A 21910-nucleotide genomic window follows, 5' to 3' on the forward strand; every position below is an offset into this window, starting at 1 on the left:
CCAGCAACTCTGTTTGAGTTCCCTTACAAAACAAAACAAATGGATGGGAGAGAGGGACGAGAGAGAGGGACGAGAAAGAGGGACGAGAGAGAGGGATGAGAGAGAGGGACGAGAGAGAGGGATGAGAGAGAGGGACGAGAGAGAGGGATAGAGAGAGGGACGAGAGAGAGGGACGAGAGAGAGGGATGAGAGAGAGGGACGAGAGAGAGGGATGAGAGAGAGGGATGAGAGAGAGGGATGAGAGAGAGGGACGAGAGAGAGGGATAGAGAGAGGGACGAGAGAGAGGGACGAGAGAGAGGGATAGAGAGAGGGATGAGAGAGAGGGATGAGAGAGAGGGATGAGAGAGAGGGACGAGAGAGAGGGATAGAGAGAGGGATGAGAGAGAGGGACGAGAGAGAGGGACGAGAGAGAGGGACGAGAGAGAGGGATGAGAGAGAGGGATGAGAGAGAGGGACGAGAGAGGGGGACGAGAGAGAGGGATGAGAGAGAGGGACGAGAGAGATGGATAGAGAGAGTTGGTGGGCGAGGGGAAATAAAAGGGAGGGAGAGAGAGGGAGAGAGAGAGGGAGAGAGAGAGAGAAAAGATAGAAAAAGCAAAAGACGAACAGAGACAAGAGGGAGAGAGAGAGAGAGAGAAAGAGAGGGAGAGAGAACGAGAGAGAGATATGCCAGTCTGGTCATGAGTTTTCTGTTAGTGGGCTGCGGCGATCGTTGGACAGCTGAGGTTTCCGACACCACAGCCTCTCTTTCCCCCCTCTCTTCTGTCTCGTTCACTCACTCATTCCTACCGTGAAGACCACATTTGATCATCTCTTATAGCACAGAGTCTGACTATATAGTGAAAGGGTGTCACACACTCATCTCCCCTACACCTCATGCACACTGTACAGCCTGGGTTCCTTCTGACCACATGGCTCAGTGTGTGTGTGTGTGTGTGTGTGTGTGTGTGTGTGTGTGTGTGTGTGTGTGTGTGTGTAAAACTCTAGATCCTACTCTTCCAACATCAGGCTGACAGTAAGACAAAAAAAAATGTCTAGCTTCTAAGCTCCTATCCACCATGCCCTCTATCTCACCCACACTGAGGGAAAGAGAGAGACAGCTTGGGTTGGGATAAAACCCCACCATGGCATGTCTTTCATCGCAGTCTGAAGATGAACCTAAATACACAGTTGCTCCCTGTTGGGACGCAACAGTCAAGAGTCTTGTCTTAAAGATGGAGAGCCTCTTGAGCTAGAATGTTTGTCGACCTTCTTCAAAGGTGCTTTGAACAGCCTCGAGTAAAATCATTGTGATATCTTTCTGTTGTAGAGTGGTGGCTGTTTTTGTTTTGTTTTTTGTTATTGAGTATCTTTTAATGTCTCTGCCATCCTGGGTGGTTGAGTATCTTTTAATGTCTCTGCCATTCTGGGTGGTTGAGTATCTTTTAATGTCTCTGCCATCCTGGGTGGTTGAGTATCTTTTAATGTCTCTGCCATTCTGGGTGGTTGAGTATCTTTTAATGTCTCTGCCATTCTGGGTGGTTGAGTATCTTTTAATGTCTCTGCCATCCTGGGTGGTTGAGTATCTTTTAATGTCTCTGCCATTCTGGGTGGTTGAGTATCTTTTAATGTCTCTGCCATCCTGGGTGGTTGAGTATCTTTTAATGTCTCTGCCATCCTGGGTGGTTGAGTATCTTTTAATGTCTCTGCCATTCTGGGTGGTTGAGTATCTTTTAATGTCTCTGCCATCCTGGGTGGTTGAGTATCTTTTAATGTCTCTGCCATCCTGGGTGGTTGAGTATCTTTTAATGTCTCTGCCATTCTGGGTTGTTGAGTATCTTTTAATGTCTCTGCCATTCTGGGTTGTTGAGTATCTTTTAATGTCTCTGCCATCCTGGGTGGTTGAGTATCTTTTAATGTCTCTGCCATCCTGGGTGGTTGAGTATCTTTTAATGTCTCTGCCATTCTGGGTTGTTGAGTATCTTTTAATGTCTCTGCCATCCTGGGTGGTTGAGTATCTTTTAATGTCTCTGCCATTCTGGGTTGTTGAGTATCTTTTAATGTCTCTGCCATCATGTGTATGTGATCTGAGTCCACTTTTTGGCCAACACTGGCAGTAATGATGACAGATCGACAGGAAGTCACACTTACAGTGATGCATGACTACTTCCTGTTTTTGTGTGTCTCCTCTTATCCTCTCCAATGGGGGCAGAGGTAGAGAGTTGGCATCAGAACCCAGTGTTGACAGAGTGTGGGGCAGGGGATTGATAATAATGTATACCATTCAGCAAATCCGTAGAGCTCTGTTTAAAGTGACTTAGTCATCCGTGCATAGATATATACATATAGGTGGCCCCAGCAGGAATCAAACCCACAACCTTTGACGTTGCAAGTGCCATGCTCTACCCACTGAGCCACACAGGACCACATTGGTTGTGTGTGCTCCTACTGTCTACATCAATATATTATCAAGTCCTGTTAACACAGACGACAAATGCAAATAGTTGATATGTATACCCCAAAACTCTCATTCAGCAGCATATACTGACTGAGAGTCCCATCCCGCTAATTGGCTGACACTTGTCACCTAATCTATCAACGCCCAATCAACGAGCAACGTGCCAAGCTGCAAATACCGTAGCAGGCTGCGAGCTGCTTTGTTTTGGAAAAACGTGTGCTTCTAAAGCAATCCTTTGTGGCTCTAAAGCTACCCAGATCGCAGCTACAGGCGCCGCATCCAAGTACACTGTTTATCCCTTGGCGCAATAGCTGACGCATAATGCCAAAGGGATTCATTACCACACAGAAAATTACCGCAAGATCGAGCAGGATTGGCTGGTAGGCTGGGAAACCAAAGGGACTTATGGCTAGATAAAAGTCAGGAATTTCATCAATGTTGCCGACCGCGCCGTAAATACCACTGGGTTTGTCCTTCGTTGACATGTAATAGCAATAGCTCGCAATACCTCACAAACACCAGTGTGGTTCAGAATGAGATGTGAATGAGAGACAGTGGTTGCATCCCAAATGACACCCTAGTTCCCATTTATGGTCAAAAGTAGTGCACTATATAGGGAACAGGGTACCATTTGGGATGCAGACTCTGACAGAGAGAGAGAGAGAGAGAGAGAGAGAGAGAGAGAGAGAGAGAGAGAGAGAGAGCAGTAGCTGAGTATATAAAGAAGGGCTCTTACCGACAGTAGGTAGGAGACAACGTTTGCCTGTAATCTGTCACCTAACCTAGAGTAACCTCATTAAGCACAGTGATAAGATATACAGGACTGTAAAACTGTTAATCTAAGGCCATGACTTCTTACAGAATCGTCCACACCAGATGTCCCCAGGGGAGCAGTTTTTGGACCTGCACTGAGTAAAGTAGGAGATAATTATATAGATGTTAAATACAGGGATGGATGATATCACATCATGAAAAGGCAACAATGACAGCATACTCCAGATGCAGAGAGAGATTACCCCCACAATGTAAAAAGAGATGGTTTGGAGGAGACCGGTCCCCTCGGGATGCTAGTTCTGGCTCGGAGTCCTAGTTTTGAGGTTTCCACGGTGACATATAAGTATTTCCACCATACTTAAATGGCTTCATTTCTTATATTTGACTGGAACAGGGGGAGCTTTTAAAACCTCATCAGAAGAGGAAGAGTGAGTTCTGGGTTCGGCCGTCATGCTAGCCACGTTGGGAAAACACGTACACACAAACGCAGAAATTCACGCACCCACACACACACCGCCTCGCCTAAATGATCAGAGGAATTATACAGTGTGTTAACGGTGTGTGTAAAGACCGGTAATGTCTTTCTGTGCATATACATGTGTTAACAAGGCAATGATGAACGATGAGAGCGGAGTGTTTTTCAGATGTTATAAATACTCCACAGAGCCAATTCCCCTCCACCCTCTCCCCATCACCCTTTTTCTCCATTTGGGATGGACCATTACCCTAATATGCAGGGAGAGGGGGAACGGGAGGGAGGGAGGGGAGACAGATGGAGCCAGAGAACAGATGATAGAGTTTGGGACGTAAACAAGAGTTGGAGAACAGAGTTGGAGAACAGGAGTTGGAGAACATTAGTTGGAGAACAGGAGTTGGAGAACAGAGTTGGAGAACAGAGTTGGAGAACAGGAGTTGGAGAACAGGAGTTGGAGAACAGGAGTTGGAGAACAGGAGTTGAGGTGCTTTATTCAAACAAACACCCTCGTTGCTTGAATTTCCTCAGGTCAGGTGCATACATACAGTATACTGTACGTACAGTATATTCGGAAAGCATTCAGACCCCTTGACTTTTCCACATTTTGTTACGTTACAGTCTTATCCTGAAATGTATTACATTGTTAATTTCCCCTCATCAATCTACACACAACACCTCATAATGACAAAGCAAAAATACATTTTTAATATTTTTTTTGCAAACGTATAAAAAAATAGATATATGACATTTACATAAGTATTCATAACCTTTACTTTGTTGAAGCAACTTTGGCAGCAATTACAGCCCCGTGTCTTCTTGGGTACGACGCTACAAGCTTGGCACACCTGTATTTGGGGAGTTTCTCCCATTCTTCTCTGTAGACCCTCTCAAGCTCTGTCAGGTTGGATGGGGAGCGTCCCTGCACAGGTCTCTCCAGAGATGTTCGATCGAGTTCACATCCGGGCTCCCATCAAGGATCTCTCTGTACTTTGCTCCCAGTCCCTGCCACTGAACAACAGAATCTTGTTTTTCATGGTCTGAGAGTCCAAACTCCAAGCAGGTTGTCATGTGCCTTTTACTGAGGAGTGACTTCCGTCTGGCCACTCTACCATAAAGGCCTGATTGGTGGAGTGCTGCAGAGATTGTTGTCCTTCTGGAAGGTTCTCCCATCTCCACAGAGGAACTCTGTTGCTCTGTCAGAGTGATCATTGGGTTCTTGGTCACCCCCCTATCCAAGGACCTTCTCCCCCAATTGCTCAGTTTGGCCGGGCGGCCAGCTCTAGGAAGAGAGGTGGTTCCAAACTCGATGGTTTCAAACTTCTTCCATTTAATAATGTTGGAGGCCACTATGTTTTTGGGAACCTTCAATGCTGCAGAAATGTATTGGTACCCTTCTCAAGATCTGTGCCTCGACACAATCCTGTCCCGGAGCTCTACGGACAATTCCTTCGACCTCAAGGCTTGGTTTCTGCTCTGACATACACTGTCAACTGTGAGACCTTATGTAGACAGGTGTGTGCCTTTCCAAATCATGTCCAATTAGTTGAATTTACCACAAGTGGACTCCAATCAAGTTGCAGAAACATCTCAAGGGTGGTCAATGGACCTGAGCTCAATTTCGAGTCTCCTAGCAAAGGGTCTGAATATTTATGTAAATAATAATAAATAAATAAAATGTTTTTTATTTTTAATACATTTGCAAAAATTTCTAAAAACCTGTTTTCGCTTTGCCATTATGGGGTATTGTGTGTAGATTTGCTGAGAAAAAAAATACATTGTTTAATACCTTTTAGAATAAGGCTATAACACAACAAAATGTGGAAAAAGTCATGGGGTCTGAATACTTTCTGAACGCTCTATGCATACCCTACATCGTTCAGTTCAACAGTCAGAGAGAGTGAGCGAGATAGGGAAACAGGTTTAGAGAGGGAGAGAAACTTACCCTGGGCCCAATATCTCCCTGGTCACCCTGTAGAGGACACACAAATGGAGAACAACCATCAACACAAAAAAAAGACAATGGCTTGATTATCCCTGTGGGAAAATGTGGGTTGCTGCACTGTGCAGACATAAATACACATAATCAACTATAGACAAGGACTTGCTGACAATACATGCAGGTAGAAAAGGTACAATTCATGAGAGGTCAATGATTAATCTGTACACTATATATCAGTACATTCTGTCAACTAAATTTCAACTGTAGGCCACCTTCCTACTGGTGGTTGGTTTAAAACATTCAGAAGCCTTAATGCTACTTAGACAGAGGATTGCTTGGCTCTATCCATTTTGTACCCTGGGGCCCTATAATGTCACCCCGAGGGGAGTAGCTCAAACTCCTGGTAAAGAGGATGTCTGGGGTCCAGCTGTACCTTGTGGGCCGTAGTGAGGGCTCTTTTGTCATAGATGACCTCCAGACCTGTCTGCTTGACACCCATCACCTTACTTGCAGAGCTAGGAGCAGGGCTCTCAAATACGTGATTTTCCCGTATTATATACAGTGCCTTGCGAAAGTATTCAGCCCCCTTGAACTTTGCGACCTTTTGCCACATTTCAAGCTTCAAACATTAAGATATAAAACTGTATTTTTTGTGAAGAATCAACAACAAGTGGGACACAATCATGAAGTGGAACGACATTTATTGGATATTTCAAACTTTTTTAACAAATCAAAAACTGAAAAATTGAGCGTGCAAAATTATTCAGCCCCTTTACTTTCAGTGCAGCAAACTCTCTCCAGAAGTTCAGTGTGGATCTCTGAATGATCCAATGTTGACCTAAATGACTAATGATGATAAATACAATCCACCTGTGTGTAATCAAGTCTCCGTATAAATGCACCTGTACTGTGATAGTCTCAGAGGTCCGTTAAAAGCGCAGAGAGCATCATGAAGAACAAGGAACACACCAGGCAGGTCCGAGATACTGTTGTGAAGAAGTTTAAAGCCGGATTTGGATACAAAAAGATTTCCCAAGCTTTAAACATCCCAAGGAGCACTGTGCAAGCGATAATATTGAAATGGAAGGAGTATCAGACCACTGCAAATCTACCAGGACCTGGCCGTCCCTCTAAACTTTCAGCTCATACAAGGAGAAGACTGATCAGAGATGCAGCCAAGAGGCCCATGATCACTCTGGATGAACTGCAGAGATCTACAGCTGAGGTGGGAGACTCTGTCCATAGGACAACAATCAGTCGTATATTGCACAAATCTGGCCTTTATGGAAGAGTGGCAAGAAGGAAGCCATTTCTTAAAGATATCCATAAAAAGTGTCATTTAACGTTTGCCACAAGCCACCTGGGAGACACACCAAACATGTGGAAGAAGGTGCTCTGGTCAGATGAAACCAAAATTGAACTTTTTGGCAACAATGCAAAACGTTATGTTTGGCGTAAAAGCAACACAGCTGAACACACCATCCCCACTGTCAAACATGGTGGTGGCAGCATCATGGTTTGGGCCTGCTTTTCTTCAGCAGGGACAGGGAAGATGGTTAAAATTGATGGGAAGATGGATGGAGCCAAATACAGGACCATTCTGGAAGAAAACCTGATGGAGTCTGCAAAAGACCTGAGACTGGGACGGAGATTTGTCTTCCAACAAGACAATGATCCAAAACATAAAGCAAAATCTACAATGGAATGGTTCAAAAATAAACATATCCAGGTGATAGAATGGCCAAGTCAAAGTCCAGACCTGAATCCAATCGAGAATCTGTGGAAAGAACTGAAAACTGCTGTTCACAAATGCTCTCCATCCAACCTCACTGAGCTCGAGCTGTTTTGCAAGGAGGAATGGGAAAACATTTCAGTCTCTCAATGTGCAAAACTGATAGAGACATACCCCAAGCGACTTACAGCTGTAATCGCAGCAAAAGGTGGCGCTACAAAGTATTAACTTAAGGGGGCTGAATAATTTTGCACGCCCAATTTTTCAGTTTTTGATTTGTTAAAAAAGTTTGAAATATCCAATAAATGTCGTTCCACTTCATGATTGTGTCCCACTTGTTGTTGATTCTTCACAAAAAAATACAGTTTTATATCTTTATGTTTGAAGCCTGAAATGTGGCAAAAGGTCGCAAAGTTCAAGGGGGCCGAATACTTTCGCAAGGCACTGTATATTTCCTAAGAATAATACTAAGAAGTTGTGGAAATTATGCTAATGCACTTTTAGTGTAAGAGCTGTTTGAAAAGACCGCCTGAAATTGTAGTTTGTTTGGCTCGGTTGGATTTGTTTTGAGCCACCTGGTGACATCTTAAGTCAACAGACCAATAACAAAGAGAGTTTGCCCTCTTCTCTGCCAATAACGGCTAGTTTTCAGGTTACACACCCAGCCCATTAGGCCCCTCAGACCACTTCCAGACAGTCTGAGCAACATTCTTGCTTGAGACATTGCACTTAGTGAAGAAGCAATTTTCTTTCTTTTTGACCATTTTAATTTTAAACAAACAATCACAGTAAGGTGATTGTTACCCAGAAAGGATTTGATATTGAGATAAAAACGGTTACAATGCACCTTTAAGACACTTTCAATGAAGGACTTGTAAAACAGTGACAATAAAACATGATCACTGTAATGACCGTTGGTGGAAGAAGGTGAGGACCAAGATGCAGCGTTGTAAGTGTTCATTATTTTAATAAACTGAACACTAAATACAACAAGGAACAAAATAAACAACCGAAACAGCTCCGCCAGGTGCAAAACACACTAAAACAGAAAATAACTACCCACAAACACCAGGTGGGAACAGGCTACCTAAGTATGGTTCTCAATCAGAGACAACGATAGACAGCTGCCTCTGATTGGGAACCATACCAGGCAAAACACAGAAATACAAAAACGTAGAACAAAAACATAGAATGCCCACCCCAACTCACGCCCTGGCCAAACTAAAATAGAGACATAAAAAAGGAACTACGGTCAGGATGTGACAATCACCATTAAATTAGAGCCTTAACAGTCCTTTCTTATAAATCTGTTCTGTGCATTTCCCCCGCTGTAGCGTATGGTTAAATACAACACCCAAGAATGTACAGTCCTCCTCCACTACCTCGATGTCTTGTCCCTGAACAACAGTCATGGGCTGGGTGTTACGTTTTATTTCTACAGTCATTATTCATTTCGGCCACACACACTTGGGTCTACATTTGGAACAGTTGACAGCAGTGAAACGACACAATTAGCGGTGATGCTACAGTAAGTAAACCAAAGCCACCATCTGCAAAGCCAATGAAATATGGATTCATGAATCATCTCCCACAATGGAAGCTGTTGAGAGGAGAGGACACGTGCTGAGTGTTGCTGCCGCTCAGATGAGGGGGATTTGGGCTCTGTGTTCTCATAACTATGGTGATTACAGAACGGCAGCCCATTTTCCGGAACCTTCGCATCATCCGTCATTCCAAATTGATGTTCACTTTACCACACTTGTGTTGCTCCTGTGAACATGCTTAAAAGCTCCACACACGCATATGACACACACACACACACGCGCGCGCGCGCTAGCATGTACAAACACACAAACACAGAGTCACCCATTGGTCCAATATAGTGCTATCCATTTCAAACATATTGGGCTGGGCAAAGTGTGACAGTGTGTGAGTATCATTGAAAAAGAGGTGGATGGGATCTTAGCAGTATGCTACAGTACAGTGCTACAGGGCTGTGAACCGGTTCATGTCCTGACATGAGAGATCTCTGACTGCAGCTCATATATGAGCTCTGTACAGTACATGCAGGCCAGGTAATCTATGTGCTGTTGGATAGGAGACATGTGAGAATGTGTGTGCGGGCGGGTGATTGAGAGCGTGTGTGGGTGTTTTGTGTAAAATACGGCTTGTTTGATAGAAGGTGTCTGAGAACATGTGTGTGTGTGTCCATCTGTCAGTCAATGTGCACAATCCGTGCACAGGATGCAATTCCCAGTTGCACATCCTTCTGGATTCTGCACACAGTACAGCTGGGAGTGAGGTAAAGTTTTATATTTGAACATACCTTATCTCCCTTGAGTCCCACTGGTCCCTGGAGAAAAAAACGAGAGATAACGAGAGAAAAATCAGTTGTTACAAATCTGTGTTTGATGCTGTTCAACTGCGGGGAAAAAATGTATATCGCCACAGGATCTTTTTTTTTAACCTTCTGCTTAATAAGAAGACTCTGGGGTGATCGCACTCCAACAATAAGGCACATATCTCCCTGATTCACTATTAACAACCAGGGGATGGCATTCAATCAAACAGAATGTGATGATTTTGCCCCATAAATCCATGTCACTCACAGAAATACACCTTGTCGAAAGTCATAGGGAGTTTAAAAGTTTTGTCTCTGAACGTGAGCCAGCGTAAAAACGACCTGAGCTCTTTTCGCAAACATTTAGCGACTTTCGCTAATGTTTGCCGACTGAGTAAAAAGCCTCCGGGAGTCCTGTTGAACGGTTTCTGAGGTAATGAGAAATACAATTCAAAGGCCAAGACGTACATTCTTCCACCCCTCCCGCAGAGAATGACTTTTCCATGTAATGAGGTAGAACTGTGTTGTTCGGTATGGAGACTGGAGAGGAACCATTCGCTATTATCGCTAAGGGGTTGGCAGCCACAGCGCACTGAAGCTATGCTTTGACTGAGCTAACGCTATTTTGACATGCTGTGTGTGTTAGGGATGATTTGACTGGTTGACTGGCTGAGTAGTTCCCCTATGGACAGTGGACTCATAGATGAGCTAATCCTCACTATGGGCCATCCTCTCACCCACCTCTCAGGCACACTGATCTATCTGATGACAGGTGGCACTGGGACTGTGAATGTGGCTCCTGACCGCAGACCGCAAACACACTGTGATCGACCATACTGGAGAGATCACAAACCCACGTGATCGACCATACTGGAGAGCTGTAGGGGACATCTGCTAATAATGTCCTCCAGGCCGACAGGTTGAGCTGAACTCAGAGTGTGTGTGCATGTGTGTGTGAAAAAGAGTCTTTCTGTGTTTCTCTCCTACACTGGGTAAGACAAGGAAAGGAAGTGAGTGGAGAAGGGGGAAAAGTGTGAGATGAAAAGAGGGGGTAGAGCGTGGGTAAAAGAGGGTGTAGTGTGAAGGGAAAAGAGGGGGTAGAGTGAGGGGGAAGGGGATTGGAGTGAAGGAAAAGGGGGGATAGAGCGAGGGGAGAAGGGGGGATATTGTTAGGTGAGATGGGGGTAGAGCGAGGGGGAAAGGGAGTTAGTGTGAAGGAAAAGTGTGAGGGGGAAAAAGAGGGGATAGTGTGAGGGGAAAGAGACGGTAGCGCCAGGGGAAAAGAGGGGATAAGGGTGAGAGGTAATGCGATTCCCCACTTGTTGACAGGGAGAAGCTTAACTCCTGCTCTCTTCCATTTCCTTCAGGCCCAGAGAGACAGAGAGGAAGAGAGGGGAAGAGTTGGAGAAAAGGAGGGAGGGAAGATCAGGGCACCAAGCTGTCTGGACCTCCAACCTCTCACTCTTCTTCTTCTGTCTCGTTTTCTCTCTCTCTCTTGCCCTGGGCATCTTTTATCGTTCCTCTCTAACTCCGTATCCTCCATTTATCCTTTCTCTTTACCCCCTCCCTCTCCTTATCCCCCTCTCTTCTTCCACCTTTCTCTTCCTTCCCTCCTTCCACTCACATCCATCTCTCCTGTCACTCCTCTACAGTGTGGTGTGCTGTGAGGTCGCCCATCAGAAAAAACACAGTAAGAAGGCCTGTGCCACACCTGGTTGACTTTAACAGCTCTGATTGCTGTGAAAGCCCCTTTAAAGGACAACCCCAGCTTGACATCTTCTTTAGCAGGAAACAACTGATTAATGATGTTTGGAGAGTGCTATTCAAACCGCTCTCAGTGCTCTGCAAGTGTTTCAGTGGATAAATGAGTCCTCTCTTCATGGCCAAGGCTGAGCAAGGTGGCCGTAGTAATGACTTTTTAAAGAGCCTCTGTCGAAAGTCATAAACTCTCTCTCTCTCTTTTTCACCCTCTCTCCCGCTCTCCTAACCCATTCTCTTCGCATCGGCTGTTCCCCCTATCCCCAATGTCCTTTCTCCCTGAGTGAGTGTGTGTGGGTAGGGCAGTGTGTTGGGGAAGTGTACCGCCAGGGACTGGCTGATAGATGGGCCCCAGGGCTGGAGTGAATAGGGATTTCAGTGCTCTGTCCTCAGGCAGTCATGACTCCAATGAGGTCTGGAGAGGCTGGGACAACTTTTGGAAGGATTACATGATTGCTACTGATGGTAACCTCGCCAACTCACTCTAGATGTATTTTCCAACTAGGACAATAAATAACGATTGATGACGTGCAGAAACGAGTCACTTGTCTTACAGATTCCAATAATCACCTACGTTCACAGACTTATTATATATCATATATATATTATATGATATATATTATATTATGTCCCTGTAACTTGTACGTGTGTCCCACTCCCAACAACATGATAACCACTGCAGGAATGAGAGGAATGAGCGTACCTGACTTCCTTTAGGACCTGGGAGACCCTACGAAGAGGAGAGAGAGTCAAAGAGTTAAAATCAATAAAAGATTGCAGTAAAATTCGAGGATGTTTCATTCAACTGTCAAATAGATACTCACTGGTTTGCCATCCATGCCGAGCGGGCCCTACGGAGAGATAGTGAGAGAAAGAGAGAACAAGAGAAAAATAAAATTAAAAGAGACAGATTAACCCATGTGTTTTGAGCAGTGATTGCCCCAGAGATCCATTACAGAACAGCCTATAAAGTGTGAGTGTGTGTGAGTCAATGAAGTATAAAATGAGTCAATGGCTGCTTGTAAATCTCACTGATGACTCCGAGGACACTGTTTCTGTTTGCCAAACCAACAATGATGTCACCCCTCTAGTACAACATTCTCCCTGTGTGTCTGTCTCACACGCACACATACGCACACACACACACGCACACGCACACGCACACACACACACACACACACACACACACACACACACACACACACACACACACACACACAAACTCTGGGCAGAAAAATATCTGTAACAGAGTTGGGTAATGCAACTGACGTCATAAACAAATCGACATAAACAACAGTAAATAACAAAAGTGTTTCATGAACACAAAGTGTTTCAAGAGTGAGCCAAAGGTGGAGGAGGAAAGGAAAAAGACAAAAGGTGAGTGTTTAAACACATTATATATCCTGCCCCATTTGGTGTGTGTGTGTGAGGAGGGTGAGGGCTGACGGTGTGTCTACTTCTATGGACTGTGGGTGGACATGTCCCAGCTGTGTATAGCACGCCTCCGAACCATCCACCCACTCACACACAGACACACACGCATGCAGGCACACACACACAAACAAATGTCCCGACTGCACCCAGCACGAAACACCCACAGTGTCCCAAAGTACATCACTTCATATAGTCTGCATTACTGCAGAGTGCATCACTTCAAGCTCTGGCCTGTGTAATGTATATAAACAGAGAGAGGTAAAAGTTATGGCTGTCTTCAGTCGATGTCCACCCTCAAAGAGGTGCTGAAATAGGAGGCAGACCTGGGCCATGTTTAGCTGCCAAACGTTGTTGAACAGCTCTGTCCAATGACCTGTGAAGACTTACAGTGGGAAGACTAATACATGTTGTCATCATCTCTCTGTTTTTCCAGCCCCTAGAGTACCTTGTACAGAAGCTTCTCGAAGTGTAACCCTACGACTGCGTCTGCCTTCATGCTTTGATGGATGGAGGGAGGACAGGAGGATAGGAGGGTGCAGAGGGAGAAAAAGTTATATTTTTGAAAAGAGGACTATATGAGTCGTTTTTACTGTTCATGTTCTCGCTTTGGTCTCATAATGAGATGGCATGGTCGAAGATAAGCTATGAATGTCTTCCTGTAAAACACAGGTGTTTTTGAAGACCTATAATGTCTCCTTGATTAGGCCCTTATGGTTTAATTAGTGTTAAGGGCATTTTCGTTTTTGCACTTTTCTAGTAACGTTTCCTGTGTTCATTCAAGTGACTGACTGAATATATCCTCACTATCAGTATCTTCAATGTGGCAGTACGCCCAGGCCCTTGTTTTGAGAAAAAAATATTTCTCAGTTTCAAGGTCTCAGAAGAAGCTTGTGAGGTATTGGTCTGTCAAATGCATGACCCAGTACTGGTGGGTCACAAGAAGGAAGCAAACATTAATGATGAATTAATTATGAATAAGCTAAATCATGCAAATATGACTTGTCGGCAGTATATAAGAGAACTAATGGGACTGCCCCGTGAGAGCTCCTGATCGACATGTGTACATGGTGAATTGAGTTGGTTGGAACCGCTCCAGTGCGCTGATAATGAACAATGAATAATTTAAGATTGACTTCGGGTGTCCATGTGTAAGAATTTCCACAACAATTGGGTGTCAACGAACAGGATGATTGATTCTGCCTGCAGCGCATTCCAATGGGGTCTGTGAGAAAAAAACGCATTTTATAAAGCGTGAGGGAAATTCCCGTCTGACCAAAAGACGATGAGACCCGCTAAGACCAGACCCTTACTGTGAGCTGCCCAGGAGACATTATCCGCAAACAATTGAGGGACGGCAACTGATTTCAGTAAGTCAATTTAAATTAATCTGTATATAAAATATAAAAATAAAGGCGAGTAACGCATAAGAAGGTACCCATGTTCTTATAGAGTGAAGGCTATTATGAGAATACTGGAGCGAGGGTGTAATGGTAACATTCTACAGCCACTACAAATAACACAAGGTGTTTTGAATACGGGGTGTTATTTATACAGTGCCTTGCGAAAGTATTCGGCCCCCTTGAACTTTGCGACCTTTTGCCACATTTCAGGCTTCAAACATAAAGATGTAAAACTTTATTATTTTTTTTTCAACAACAAGTGGGACACAATCATGAAGTGGAACGACAATTATTGGATATTTAAAACTTTTTTAACAAATCAAAAACTGAAAAATTGGGCGTGCAAAATTATTCAGCCCCCTTAAGTTAATACTTTGTAGCGCCACCTTTTGCTGCGATTACAGCTGTAAGTCGCTTGGGGTATGTCTCGATCAGTTTTGCACATCGAGAGACTGACATTTTTTCCCATTCCTCCTTGCAAAACAGCTCGAGCTCAGTGAGGTTGGATGGAGAGCATTTGTGAACAGCAGTTTTCAGTTCTTTCCACAGATTCTCGATTGGATTCAGGTCTGGACTTTGACTTGGCCATTCTAACACCTGGATATGTTTATTTTTGAACCATTCCATTGTAGATTTTGCTTTATGTTTTGGATCATTGTCTTGTTGGAAGACAAATCTCCGTCCCAGTCTCAGGTCTTTTGCAGACTCCATCAGGTTTTCTTCCAGAATGGTCCTGTATTTGGCTCCATCCATCTGCCCATCAATTTGAACCATCTTCCCTGTCCCTGCTGGAGAAAAGCAGGCCCAAACCATGATGCTGCCACCACCATGTTTGACAGTGGGGATGGTGTGTTCAGCTGTGTTGCTTTTACGCCAAACATAACGTTTTGCATTGTTGCCAAAAAGTTCAATTTTGGTTTCATCTGACCAGAGCACCTTCTTCCACATGTTTGGTGTGTCTCCCAGGTGGCTTGTGGCAAACTTTAAACGACACTTTTTATGGATATCTTTAAGAAATGGCTTTCTTCTTGCCACTCTTCCATAAAGGCCAGATTTGTGCAATATACGACTGATTGTTGTCCTATGGACAGAGTCTCCCACCTCAGCTGTAGATCTCTGCAGTTCATCCAGAGTGATCATGGGCCTCTTGGCTGCATCTCTGATCAGTCTTCTCCTTGTATGAGCTGAAAGTTTAGAGGGACGGCCAGGTCTTGGTAGATTTGCAGTGGTCTGATACTCCTTCCATTTCAATATTATCGGATTTAAACTTCTTCACAACAGTATCTCGGACCTGCCTGGTGTGTTCCTTGTTCTTCATGATGCTCTCTGCGCTTTTAACCTGTCTACGATACTGGTTCCCAATTGGGAATCAACCCTCCCACGTTCAGCTGAAACGGTGGCGCATGGAACGCAAAAATATTCTTAAAAATATTTAACCTCCACACATTAACAAGTCCAATAGCTCAAATGAAAGATAAACACCTTGTTCATCTAGCCAGCAAGTCAGATTTCTAAAATGTTTTACGGCGAAAACATAGCACATATATATGTAAAACCACCACCAGACACAGCTCATTTGAATAGCCAAAACATGCAATCAACAAACGCAGGATTAAAAAATAAATCGCTCACTAACCTTTTGAAAATCTTCATCAGATGACAGTAATATGACATGTTACACAGTACATATTTTTTTTTTTCAATAATATGCCATTTATATCCATAAATGTCCATTTACAGTGAGTTCACGTTCAGAAATTACTCAAAAATGCCCGCAGGAAATCTATGTAGCGCGGCAAGATAACGTAAATAGACATCATAAACTTTGACTAAATATACATGTTCTACATATAGTTAGAAAGATACACTGCTTCTTTATGCAACCGCTGTGTTAGATTTATTTTTAACGTTACAGAAATCGCACACTATTCCATATGCTGAGACAGCGCTCAGTTCCAAGCTACATTTCTACGTAATGTTGGAGTCAACAGAAACACAGATTTAAGCATAAATATTCCCTTACCTTCGATGGTCTTCGTTCAGAATGTTCTGGAAGGCTTCATACTTACCCAATACATCGTTTGGTTTCAAGTCTTGCGTCTTTGTATTAGCTACTGCTAATAACATCAGCTGAAATGCACCCAAAACGTCCTCTGGTCCGGAAAAGTTGCGCATCAAAACTTCAAAATTACATATTATATGTCGACTAAACAGGTCAAACTAAGTGCAGAAGCAAGCTTTATGATGTTTTAGACACGCAAAACAAACTTCAATTCAATCGGCCATCGTCTGCCCTTCTCTTGAGTGCTGGAACAAAGGAATGGCTGGGACCAATTCGCGCCCATACGCACAGCCTATTCTCTCGTGGCACGCACTAATTTCACTCCCATAGGGTCAATTCTCGCGGGATTTGAACGATTCAAAGCTCTACTGAAAGAGGACATCTAGCGGAAGAGATAGAAAGTGTCCCCAGAATCATAACTGGTTGGGAAGGGTGGGGGCCATGACGTCAAAGTTGCTCCAACTTTCATGGCCACAAAAACTAGTTTGGAAGAATGCCTGCCCTGTGAGTTCTGCTATACTTACAGACATAATTCCAACGGTTTTAGAATCTTTAGAGTGTTTTCTATCCAATAATAATTTTTATTTGCATATATTAGCAATTTTTGACAGATTTTTTTTCCAGTTTACTAGGGGTACCCAATCTCTCCAAAGGGGGCGTATGTCTGCCATATCCTTAACAGGTTTTAACGGACCTCTGAGACTATCACAGTGCAGGTGCATTTATACGGAGACTTGATTACACACAGGTGGATTGTATTTATCATCATTAGTCATTTAGGTCAACATTGGATCATTCAGAGATCCTCACTGAACTTCTGGAGAGAGTTTGCTGCACTGAAAGTAAAGGGGCTGAATAATTTTGCACGCCCAAATTTTCAGTTTTTGATTTGTTAGAAAAGTTTGAAATATCCAATAAATGTCGTTCCACTTCATGATTGTGTCCCACTTGTTGTTGATTCTTCACAAAAAAATACAGTTTTATATCTTTATGTTTGAAGCCTGAAATGTGGCAAAAGTTTCAAGGTTCAAGGTTCAAAGTTCAAGGGGGCCGAATACTTTCGCAAGGCACTGTATGTATAGGAAGTAGCGGCAAGAGAACCATTGAAGATACAGATGGTGCATAGCAAGTAATGACAAAAGAATCGTAGAAGATGCACATGGGGTAATAGGGGAGAATACCGAGTGTGTTTGGGAATAGTACTAACTTAATGTGGATGTGAAAGTTGTGTGATTGTAAGATATGACATTGATTTAAATTTGGAAAATAAATGGATTTAAATTATTACTATTAAGATTGAAATATGGATAGTAAGCTGATTGAAATTTGGATAATAAGATAGAAATGCAGCTTTTAGTTTTTCGGAAAGTATTCAGACCATTTGACTTTTTCCACATTTTGCTACATTACAGTCTTATTCTAAAATGGATTAAATAGTATTTCCCCCTCATCAATCTACACACAAAACCCCATAATGACTCAGGAAAAACAGGTTTGCTAATTTATTAAAAATAAAACCTAAAATATGACATTTACATAAGTATTCAGACCCTTTAGGTCCTTTGTTGAAGCACCTTTGGCAATGATTACAGGCTTGAGTATTCTTGGGTATGCCGCTACAAGCTTGGCACACCTGTATTTGGGGAGTTTCTCCCATTCTTCTCTGCAGATCCTCTCTAGCTTTGTCAGGTTGGATGGGGAGCATTGCTGCACAGCTATTTTCAGGTCTCTCCAGAGATGTTCGATCGGGTTCAAGTCTGGGCTCTGTCTGGGCCACTCAATGGCATTCAGAGACTTGTCCCGAAGCCACCCCTGCATTGTCTTGCCTGTGTGCCTTGGATCATTGTTCTGTTGGAAGGTGAACCTTCGCCCCAGTCTGAGGTCCTGAGCGCTCTGGAGCAGATTTTCACTACCCAGCTCAAAGTTCAATTTTGGTTTCATCTGACCAGAGCACCTTCTTCCACATGTTTGGTGTGTCTCCCAGGTGGCTTGTGGCAAACTTTAAACAACACTTTTTATTGATATCTTTACTACTTTGCTCCTTTCATCTTTACCCCAATCCTGACTAGTCTCCCAGTCCCTGCCACTGAAAAACATCCCCACAGCACGATACTGCCACCACCATAGGGATGGTGCCAGGTTTCCTCCAGACATGACGCTTGGTATTCAGACCAAAGAGTTCAACTTGGTTTCATCAGACCAGAGAATCTTGTTTCTCATGGTTTGAGAGTCTTTAGGTGCCTTTTGGCAAACTCCACGCGGGATGTCATTTGCCTTTTTCTGAGGAGTGGCTTCCATCTGGCTACTCCACCATAAAGGCCTGATTGGTGCAGTGCTGCAGAGATGGTGATCCTTCGGGAAGGTTCTCCCATCTCCACAGAGGAACTCTGTTGCTCTTTCAGTGTGACCATCGGGTTCTTGGTCAACTCCCTGACCAAGGCCCTTCTCCCCCGATTGCTCAGTTTGTCTGGGAGGCCATCTCTGGGATGAGTCTTGGTGGTCCCAAACTTCTCCCATTTAACCTTTCATACGTGAGTTCCAAATATCTGTAACGGTCGCCCCACCATGAGTAGTTTTATGTGCCTGATGTCAGAATGCGCTCACTGTTCCAAAATGTGATTATTACGCAACAGGACAGTTAACACGCGCTGCTTGCTAGTTATCTGTAGGCTATGTTTCAACTTAAGTTTAAATTATTTTCTAACAAGTTGTATTTTCTAACAACAGTTTGATGGAGAGCCCATACACTTCACCAATGTTTGCGCAGATCAAGTATGCAGACATTTGCGCAGTCTTGCACTAATTGGAAAATGTTCTGGCTGGCGCTCTCATTGCCTTCCTTATTGTTTTCCTTACAAATAATAACTTTGGAGATGTGTACATTCCTATCAAAGTAAGTTTTTTATTTTCTGTATATCGTGTTGTTGTTTCTACTGTAGGCACATACAGTATGTATATAATTATGTATGTATGTTTGTATGGAGCATAATGTATTTACAGTTTTATTCACATGTTTTCAAGTACTGGTGACAAATAATGCATTCCGATTATTGCATAGATTATAATAGACACCTAGGATGTATATAAAATACTTTTTGAAGGTTACACTGATTATAATGAGCTTATGCTAAGCTATGTGCCAGCTATGTGTGGTGCTATGTTTGTTGACATTATACAATGCATTCTGGGTGTCACGTAAACATCTGTCAGACCAAAGATGTTATAATGAGGTGAAGGAATGGTTCACTCATCTTTCAGGTAAATGCCCGGAAGTGAATGAAGGGAAGTGAATGATCACAGACAATACACCCCCTTCAACCAAACTCATCTTGTCTCCTCTTATTATCTTCGGGCTGATGCGAAAAAAACAAACATGGCGGCACGCACAAACTACCCATCGTCGGATTACTTTCGATTTCTAGAAAGTGTTTTACCCAATTATTTAGATCAATGGTGAGCTCTTCCATGATGTACTGAATTATAAATAGTAATTGCTATTAGCTAATTTATATTGTAGTTTCTGTCAGCCGAGAGAAATACAAATATGACCGCTTGTGTTACGTCAATCTTACCTCAGTTAGCGCTAGGACAAATGTAGCCTACATTTTCCGGTTTGAATGATTGTGTTATGCTGTAGCTACTTCTGTGAATGTCTGAACATTGCATCCAAAAATATACTGGTTACATTCTGGACTGTGTAAGGACTGTGTTTGTGCAAAATGTTTCTGTGAAAAAACAGTGTGGCCAGCTCAAATGCTGATTGTTGAGTCAATCAAAACTGGACGTTATAAATAAGCGTTCTAATCACACCGGTTTGAGTGTACGCTGCAGGGACCACTGTAGAATGATCACATCCATTTGTTGGTACGTGTGAAAAGGTTAAGAATTTCGAGTCTCATAGCAAAGGGTCTGGATACTTATGTGAAGAAGTTATTTTTATATATATTTTCTATTTTTAACAATCTAACAATCTGTTTTTGCTTTGTCATTATGTGGTATTGTGTGTATATTTCTGAGAAAAAAGTATATTTAATCCATTTTAAAATAAGGACGTAATGTAACAAAATGTGGAAAAAGTCAAGGGGTCTGAATACACACCGAAGGCACTGTATAACGTTTTCTAGGGGTTCTGTACACCACCGCCCATCGATCTACACATAGTAGAGAAGCCATTGAAAAGTAACAGTTGAGATGGGTAAGGGCTGTAACAATGTTCATTGATGCCCCCGGGCACTGAGATTTCCTTGACAATATGCACCCCCGGGCTCCAGCTTTGTCATCGTTGCTGCGATGTGGCAATGAATGACTAAAGTTTTATACGATTTATAGCAATTCTGTATGGAGATTAGAAAGAAGATAATATTTTCCCCGAATATGCTGTTAAATAGAACACGAGTGAATATGTAAACCCCTGTATGAAAAGAACACTGGTGTAGAGGAGGAATTTGTGATGCAACACAAATGTATAATGGGTTACTAGGGATAAAGATGAAGGAACAATGGAAAATAATAATAATAATAATGATAATAATAATTGATTATTACAATTTATTTTACTCCCAATGGAGTTTTTGTTGATATCCCAAATGATGACATTCTAAACCAATTTGTGAGTAGGCAAAATGGAAACTGTCTGTGCTGTCTCAGGTGCCAGACTTATTATGGACAGAGCACGCCATCTACAGGGGACTGATAGACAGTGCCAACCCAGTTAATACATATTGATCCCTCCAAAAGCATTACATATGAATCTTAAAATAATAGACATCTAATAAATATTGAAGCAGAAAATGAATATTCAACAGAGATTGGTAATAAAAATATTTAGTAACATTTTGAAGGTACTAAAATGAAAAGAATGCCTTCTAATATGGAGAAAGTTATCATGTTTGTTTTGTTTTAAACCTTGTAATGGGGAAAAGCAGAACATTGTTTGAGAGTGATCCAGGTGCAATAGCAGTAGTGATTGAGGTGTTCCTATTGGAAAGGGAGTCCTAGTTGAAAGAAACAGATATGGAGACTTGTGAAAGTAACAGAGTATATAGAAATAAGCTTTCAGATAGCATTCTAATAATGCAATATCTTAGCAATTTGAAGAAGTAAATGTTTCAATACAAGGTCACATGACAGATAGAGGGATTGAGCATTGGGACTGATATTAAATTAGAGGCTGCCATCTGGTGTTTGGGTTTGAGATAAGCTTCATGTGGAACATTAGATAGCCGCCAGTACAAACTTTACTCAAACTGGCTGTAAGGGACACAGTGTGGGTAAAGGACACAATGAGGAAATTTGGGACAGAGGTATGAATAATTGAATAAAACATGTTTTTGACAATGTATTACTCAATTCTATAGTTTGGGTGGCACCAGTTATTTATTAAGCAAGAACGTAATGTCATCTAAAACAATCATCTTTTTCCATTAAGTGAACTGTGTCCAGAATGAAGTAGATCCAAGTAAATGTTTTGAGTACCGAATGTTGAGCTGATAAGCCAGCACCAACTTTTTGAAGGTCCTAGTAGGTTTGTTAAAACCTGTTGCGACTCTAGGGGCAG

At 42.8% G+C, this 21910-nt stretch overlaps 1 protein-coding gene across 4 annotated transcripts in view; it reads right to left on the reverse strand.

The window, feature by feature from the left end:
• LOC110488599 (uncharacterized) overlaps positions 1 to 21910 on the reverse strand; it is a 62559-nt gene that overhangs the window by 25145 nt on the left and 15504 nt on the right. The window contains exons 1-6 of one of the 4 annotated variants that reach the window (XM_090198186.1): positions 16315 to 16581; positions 13337 to 13388; positions 12282 to 12308; positions 12161 to 12187; positions 9685 to 9711; positions 5630 to 5656 (exon numbers count right to left, since the gene is read on the reverse strand). In XM_090198186.1, coding sequence (XP_090054312.1) covers positions 5630 to 5656; positions 9685 to 9711; positions 12161 to 12187; positions 12282 to 12308; positions 13337 to 13388; positions 16315 to 16466 — 312 coding nt within the window. In that variant the 5' untranslated portion in view covers positions 16467 to 16581. Of the gene's footprint in view, positions 1 to 5629; positions 5657 to 9684; positions 9712 to 12160; positions 12188 to 12281; positions 12309 to 13336; positions 13389 to 16314; positions 16582 to 21910 lie in introns of those variants that run through there. The other 3 variants (XM_090198187.1, XM_090198188.1, XM_036942725.2) reach the window with 3 other exon arrangements.

The sequence above is a fragment of the Oncorhynchus mykiss genome, chromosome 14, assembly GCF_057628025.1.
Source record: "Oncorhynchus mykiss isolate SJ-2025 chromosome 14, ASM5762802v1, whole genome shotgun sequence".
Taxonomy (NCBI): domain Eukaryota; kingdom Metazoa; phylum Chordata; class Actinopteri; order Salmoniformes; family Salmonidae; genus Oncorhynchus; species Oncorhynchus mykiss.